The 7,466-nt window shown below is 45.2% G+C and overlaps 1 protein-coding gene across 4 annotated transcripts in view; it reads left to right on the top strand.

Moving 5' to 3' along the window:
* LOC139389691 (multiple C2 and transmembrane domain-containing protein 1-like) overlaps positions 1 to 7,466 on the top strand; it is a 227,384-nt gene that overhangs the window by 166,580 nt on the left and 53,338 nt on the right. For all 4 annotated transcript variants that reach the window (XM_071136580.1, XM_071136582.1, XM_071136581.1 and 1 more), the window contains one exon: positions 6,718 to 6,834. In XM_071136580.1, the coding sequence (XP_070992681.1) occupies positions 6,718 to 6,834 (117 nt within the window). The remainder of the gene's footprint in view (positions 1 to 6,717; positions 6,835 to 7,466) is intronic.

Here is a 7,466-nt window from a genome sequence, read left to right as displayed (position 1 = left end):
AGAAAGGTGTGCTCTGCATTCTCGGATTCCTGGTAAAAGGTGTCTAACACCATGGAACATGGAACGCCATGGTGTGGGCATCTCATTGAGTTCTCGCTCTCTCGCTCTCTCTCTCGCTCTCTGTGTCTCTCTCTCTTTCTCTCTCTCTCTCGCTCTCTGTCTCTCTCTCTCTCTCTTTGTCTCTCTCTCTCTCTCTCTGTCTCTCTCTCTAACTCTCTCTCTCTCTCTCTCTCTCTCTCGCTCTCTCTCTCGCTCTCTGTGTCTCTCTCTCATTCTCTCTCTCTCTCTCGCTCTCTGTGTCTCTCTTTCTCTCTCTCTCATTGTCTCTCTCTCTCTGTGTCTCTCCTCTCTCTCTCTAACACTCTCTCTCTCTCTCTCTCGCTCTCTGTGCCTCTCTCTCTCTCTCTCTCGCTCTCTGTGCCTCTCTCTCTCTCTCTAGCTCTGTGTCTCTCTCTCTCTCTCTTTGTCTCTCTCTCTCTTTGTCTCTCTGTGTCTCTCTCTCTCTCTTTGTCTCTCTCTCTCTTTGTCTCTCTCTCTCTCTCACTTTGTCTCTGTCCTTCTTGCGCCTCGTGTCAAAGTGGACATGGCCGTGGGCTGTAATTGGGAGTTTGGAGAGGACCCTTAAGCAACGCCACAGTGTATACTTGTACTGTCAGGTCCTCTCCTCCACACAGGTAGTGCCTCCTTCTCCCCTCCCTCGCTTTGAGAGGCCTCTTAATCACTTCACTCATCTCTCTAAGTGGGTTTTTATAGGGGGCCCGTCTGGCCAAGGTGGTACGCTAGTGAAGTGTGTGTGTGTGTGTGACTGTGTAGTGGTAGTTGTAATAGATATTTTTGGAGCAACCCATTTGTTGTAATACTGCTTATTCTGACCACACACACACACACACACACACACACACACACACACACACACACACACACACACACACACACACACACACACACACACACACACACACACACAGCAGTAATGTAATGCCTTTCTGTCTCAGATTAGTGTCCAGACAGATCCAGTCTGGTGGGCTAACAGGTACAAATCCTCTCTTCCTCTCTCTAGTTTGTTCTCCTGCTTTCCTTCTCCCCGTATCTGTCCATCCAGCCACATGTGCGCCTCAGCCATTAGCGCCAACTGCGATTAGAGTCGTGTGTGTGTGGTAAGTGAGCCTCACACACCACACAACCCAGACAGAGAACCAGCCACTGTGGCAGCAGTGCCCGCGGCGTTGGCACAATGGGCAGAGCTGGAGTTACCTCCCGTCCCGCACCACGGGTGGTGTGTGTGTGTGTGTGGGAGAGGAGGGGGGTTAAGCGTCTGCTTCCTCTCTACCTGAACACCTGCAAGCTGAGCCCCCCCCCCCCCCCCATCCCTTCCCTCTCTCTCCCTCGCTCCACCACTCTCATCCCCCTTCCTTCCCTCCCTGCATGTGAGCTGGGGCCATTGTCAGGCTCGGTGGTGTTGGGTTCTGTTTGGTGAGTCATGCCAACTCTCCCCGGGGCCCCTGAAAGACAAGGCTGTTATTGCTCCAGGGACCGCAGGCCTCAGCAACTCTTCCTCCAAACAAATTTGCCGTAACTTTATCCGCAATTGAGCCTTGAATTGGGAGCAAATAAAGCCGGCTTTGTGAGGCCCAGGAAGGGTGAGAAGGGCAGGAGACGGGGGTTGTGTGGAAGACAGGAGAAATGATACCAGGGCCTTTTATTTGGGGCGAAGTAGGACTCTTATCTGTGGGAGAGCCCAGACAAGGAAGTTACTTCTGCTGGAAACTGGAGCACCCATCACCTGCTTTGCATTGAGATAAAAATTCACCCTGCTGAAATAAAATAAAAAATAGAAAAACCTATGGCACTGGCACACACACACACACACACACACACACACACACACACACACAGAGAGGCACACACGCACACACACACACGACACACACACAAACACACACCTCTCCTCTCTTGACTCCACTTGTGAAAGCTTGCTAACTTTTAACAGCAGGATTTTGTTTTTGCCACAGAGCAATGGACAGCTTGGAATAGATAAACTATAACATTTTTACTACCTCTCTGATTGGAAAAATGAGGGAGAGTGAAATACAATGGCAGGTTGAGCCAGAGGACACTGTGGAGTCTGGGGTGTGATTGTTAAAGACAGACAGAAGCACATCTGAAGATAATTATCTCTGTTTTTTTCTCATTCATGGACACCGTTACAGGACAGGACCATTTGTGGGTGTCTTTAGTTCATTTTCTATTACAGATTGAGTGTAGTACCTGGTCATATCTGGCTCCACGTTTCAGATGTCATGTCCAACTGCTCCTTATCAAATGCGAAACAGCTCTAGTTATTTGTCTCACCAGCAGGGGGCAATCTAGCACCACAGAATGGGACTGTCCTGTCCAACGAAGTAAGACAGGCTTCCAGTCAAACATGACTTGTTCTATTTGCTGTCTGGCAGCGGTCAGCTAGTATCTGGAGTCGATGTCCATGTAATAAAGATAAAGCCAACTTAACTCTGAAATTCAAAACTCCAGTCGACTTCTGGAGGAGAGGAGTAAGACTAGTACACGCTCCATGTACGCCAAAGCACTTCCTATCCAAGCCGTAAAGCCGAGCACCAGAGTGGTGTTCAGTAAACCACATAATGCCCAAAACCATAAAGCCCAAATCCTCTACCTTCATCAAAGTTTAGTAGATGAATGAAACACTCATCTGTTCCCGAATCGGATTGTGTTTCCTAAGTCTGTGCCGTGTGTGCTTTTGACAAGGGAATGCTTCATAAAGGCAGGGATGTTATTCATTCTATTGAAAGTTAAATGATTGTGTGTCTACTACATGTTAACAAAATAATCATTTAGAGTTTAACATGATTATCTGCTGTTTTTGCTGTTTATTAGTTTGTAGAAATAACCAAATGGTTTTTTTTGGGGGGGGGGGGGGGGTTGTTTTCATGTCACATAATATGCCATAAAACGTTTGTCTGGTATAAATAAAGGCACATGTACTATTTCCCATTTTAGATTATTAGAATATCTATATTCTCGTATTGGATCAACGGAGGTACCTAGAAGAGTTTTTCTAATTGTTTCACTGAAGTATATTTTTATTTTTGTGTTTTGTATTCAGTAAGGTTTTTAACGGGCTGGTTTGCTGTGATTTGGAAACAAACTGCACATCTATTAAGCGGCCTGAGCTCGGCACGGTTGTGTATGATGCTCTGAGTTGAATATGTCTATGTTCACTTTTGATGCTTCTCATTCTGTTTCCATTTTGACATTCTTTGACATAAGAAAATGTTTTAATTATTATTATTTTTTTTTATCTACATAACATCCTCTGCTAGCGTAAATCCTAATGCGTTAATAATATTTTATGCCGTGTTGAGGCTGTTTGCCAGAAGAAGAACAGTGAATCGCTCTTGTTTCAGTGTGCGACAAATAGGAAGTGATCATTTGCATTGTTTTCTCCTTCTATCTAATACTCCCGGGACCTAATTCGAGGGAGTTTGTGTAATGCAAACATGCATGTGTACGCACGCATGTGCACCCACGCGCACACACCTATACAGTCTCGCACCACGAGACTTTCGATGAGTTCTCAGAATCAGAAGGATAACGTGACAGAAGTTGATGCGGGGATGGAGCAAAGCCGTGTCTCCAAGGCTAGTGCTGCCGCTCCGTAACACTAGCCTGTGAGCTGTGTGTGGGGAGCTCTGACAATTCCTGGGTGCACACACACACACACACACACACACACACACACACACACACAAAGCAAAGCACATACTGTATACAGCTTTTTCCCTACTCCCCTCTGCCTTTTTATCTCAATGTGTTTTGCTCTTTCTCCAGTCACAGACCTCCACGGCTGACACTCTCTCCTTCCTCCCCAGGCAGAAAGCCTCTCGGTGGGATAGCAATGTGGGGGATGTGGTCTCCTGGTCCTGGGGAAAGGTCCCGGCGCTGCGGGCTCCTCTCCCCAGCCGAGGGGCTGTGAGACGGGGCAGGCTTGGCCTCTGATGGGCCGGGGTGTCGGGTTCCTCCAGCTGTCAGTCACAGCCTCGCCCAGAGCTAGAATAACCAAATGGGGAGGGATGAGGTGGGCAACAGGTTAAATAACCCCAGGCGCAGGGAAACGAGACGGACAGACACACCACACACCAGCCAGACACTGCAGAGGAGGGGGGAGCTGCAAGTCCTCTCAGAAACACTTCAAAATATCACGCCTTCGTATGAGAACGCATAACGTATAATAGACAGGGAACAACTAGGTTGGTTAAGATGTATTTATACACTGTATGTGCGAAGTTATATTTAGGTGTAGAACATTAATAGGCATAAGAGAACTGAATTGCATTTGTTTGGAGAAATAGCTTTTTTCCTATTTTGCTCAAAGACACAAGTGTTCAGGGTGATGTGGTTTCGCTGCTTCAGTGCTAAAAGACCCTGTGAATCTTTATTTCTCCTGCGTGGTCACTGCGGTGGGACTGTGCAGTACAGTAACAGTAGATTAGTGAGAGCGGTTCCGTTTGTGTTCTGACATTAGACTGGAGTGGGAGTGCTAGAGAAAGAACACTAGATAATGCTGAGCCCACACACAGACAGTATTTGTGGCGGCTTGCGGAAGGATGTGGAAGTAGGAGGACAGGTACTGGAGGTTGCTAAGCACTCCTGAATTATTGAAGAGTATTCCTCCAATTCCCTAAACAGACCTTTATTAAAGAAAACGAAAGAGACGGAAATAGGCTGGCCACCATGGTAGTACTGCACTGTGGACGGAGATATTTGGCTCTGAGCAATATGCTAATGTCCTGGCCAATTCATTTGTAATGTTTTATTTATGTCTTTGTTTTGTTTGTGTACACAAATATCTCAACTGGTTAAATTTGTATGAGTGCATGATTTGTGGTTGTGGGGGGGGGGTCTTGTCAACTTTTTAGTTGTTTAAGAGATTGGGAGTTTTATGTGGCTTTTGTAATTTTGTTATGGCTTAGTGGTGGTAAGTTACACATTCATTTTAGATGTGTTTGTGTGTGTGTGTGTGTCTGCGCGCGTGTTTGCGTTGGGTTCCGAGGCTGTAAGGGATAGGCCAATGATCCGCGGAGATGGAGAGGGAGCCCAGCACAGTACAACACACCTGACCACTAGTGCACTAGTGCCCAACCCAGTACTAGAGATGTGTTAGGGCAGGGGGTTTATAGAGGGAGGCCGGGCGCAGACACAGAGGTGCAATGTCCTTTTAGGTCAACAGGAGGGAAGATGTTGAAGCTTTTATTCCTATAGCCTGTAAATTACGGGAGGAGGAGAGAAGGTGAGGACTCACACGTACCCCACGTATCCACCTACACATCAGCTGCTCCACGAGAGGCATGCAAGGAACTGAAAGAACGTTAGTAAACTCCAGCACTTTCCCGCTGATTATGAGATATACATTGATCGAAATGTATTGTATTATTTCATTCAGCCGAACGTATAGCTTTGTCATGTATATATCATAATTGACCGCGCAAGGTGAGACAGCCCGATGTATCGGCTGTTTCCTGTTTCAAACCTCATTTTCATTGTCAGTGAAAGTTTACCATTAAGGCAGTAACAATCTATTGTGAATGCATTTGCAACAGATGCAATTCATTTCAAAGCGTAGTCCTCCCATCACAATTTCAAGTCTTTTTCTATAGACTTGAAATAATGAATGAACATTTTGCGTCCTTGAGTTTGATTCATGTGCATTGTCAGAAAATATATGAATATGTATAAAATATTTTCACCTGGATTAGTATTATTTTATTTACATTGCTATTATGTATTTTCTACATTGATCATTTCCAACAAAAAATAGATATGTCGGAATATGTTTTTAATGTTTCGAGAAATAATTGAACTGTTTTTATCTATTCTTTCACAAAAATGTGCCATCCTCCCCCCAACCCAAATAAATAAATACCAGTCAACACACGCTAAAACAATTTGACATGAGTGATTTTGTGTTTTTTATGTCTCCTCAAGCATTTCATTTTCACAGGATCATGATCATTTATGTTCGGGTTGCAAAAGACTCTGTACTAAACAGAATACAGGTTTTGGGGCACTCAGTTCTGGAGTTACACTTTTTATTTGTTAGGATGAGAGATGGGGGATAGAGAGGGACAGGACAGATGACTATGCAGGTGGAATAGGGGTATTTGGAGCTGGGGTGACAGGGTTATGGGCATCTCGGGGTGGGTGGGGTTGGGGTGACAGGGTTAGGGGGCTCATGGTGTGGCAGGTCAGGTGCTGGGTTGAGGGTCGGAGGGTTAAGGTCATGTTGACTAGTTGTGCTTGAAACAGAGAGTGACCTCAGGCCTGTGGATGACGGATGATTGGCGTGGAGAGGGAGTGTTGTGACGGTCCGTACTTATCCTCCGATGAAGGTGGAGGGTGGCCCTGTTGGCCTCGTAGGCCCTGTCCCAGCTCTGGGTTCAGGGGTCCTGTTTTGTCACAACAGCCGTCCATTTAAGGCTTTCTTCTATTTGATTATCATACATATATTATCAAATGTATGGGTCTGTGTGTTATGTTTATGCGTATGCGCGCAATGCGAATGTGTGTTTGCAGTTTGAGGTCAATGCAGGTCTCTGCTACATTAAGTCCCAAGTGTTTCTCTATTTCTCTCTCTCTCTCTCTCTCTCTCTCTGTCTCTCTGTCTCTCTCTCTCTCTCTCTCTCTCTCTCTCTCTCTCTGCAGCTCTTTGTTCTCGTGGTGTGGAACTTTGAACTCTACATGATTCCTCTGGCTCTGCTGCTGCCGCTGGCCTGGAACTATATCCTTGTCGCTTCGGGGAAGGACACCAGGCAAGACGTGGTGAGTGTCCCTGTTTAAGTATCCCTACGCCGTTCTGCCCCTTTAATTGTCTCGTTCTAGGTCATATGGCAAGCGCTTACATCTCACACACATTTCTGTCAATCATCTCTTTTATCTCATTTCAATATGGATTTTATCCTGAATATACTGTCATCTTTACTATAGAAAAAACACGTACAAACAATGTACGTAGTAAAAAATATATATAATGTGTACGTGCTAAGACATCATTATTGTAAATATGTATTTGTAAAATAATAAAATCAAATAAAAAGTTGACAAAATCCATGAAACATAAAGGTAACAGATGTGGACTAGGGAGTGGACACATTGTGTTGGCACCTTCTCTCTAGATGTAGAAATAGGACTGAAAAGAGTCGCAAAGTTAATGCAAACAAGAAACAGACACCGAGGGAAAATTCTTTCCATTACGCTTCTAAATGAGAAACGCCAATTGCCTTGAACTTTCAAGAATCGCTCTCAAATTCTTCCTCTTGCATAGGAGGAAATAATAGCTTGTCACCTTGAGCAACGCTACGCCACTTACCTGGTATTATATGTGTTTAATTGTGTTTTTTTTGTTGTTTTTTTTATCTCCTATTCCAATTAAACAGTGTCAAAGCAATGTCACG

The sequence above is a fragment of the Oncorhynchus clarkii genome, chromosome 30, assembly GCF_045791955.1.
Source record: "Oncorhynchus clarkii lewisi isolate Uvic-CL-2024 chromosome 30, UVic_Ocla_1.0, whole genome shotgun sequence".
Taxonomy (NCBI): domain Eukaryota; kingdom Metazoa; phylum Chordata; class Actinopteri; order Salmoniformes; family Salmonidae; genus Oncorhynchus; species Oncorhynchus clarkii.
Note: the sequence above shows the minus strand (reverse complement) of the source record. Positions and strands in the feature narration are given on the sequence as shown.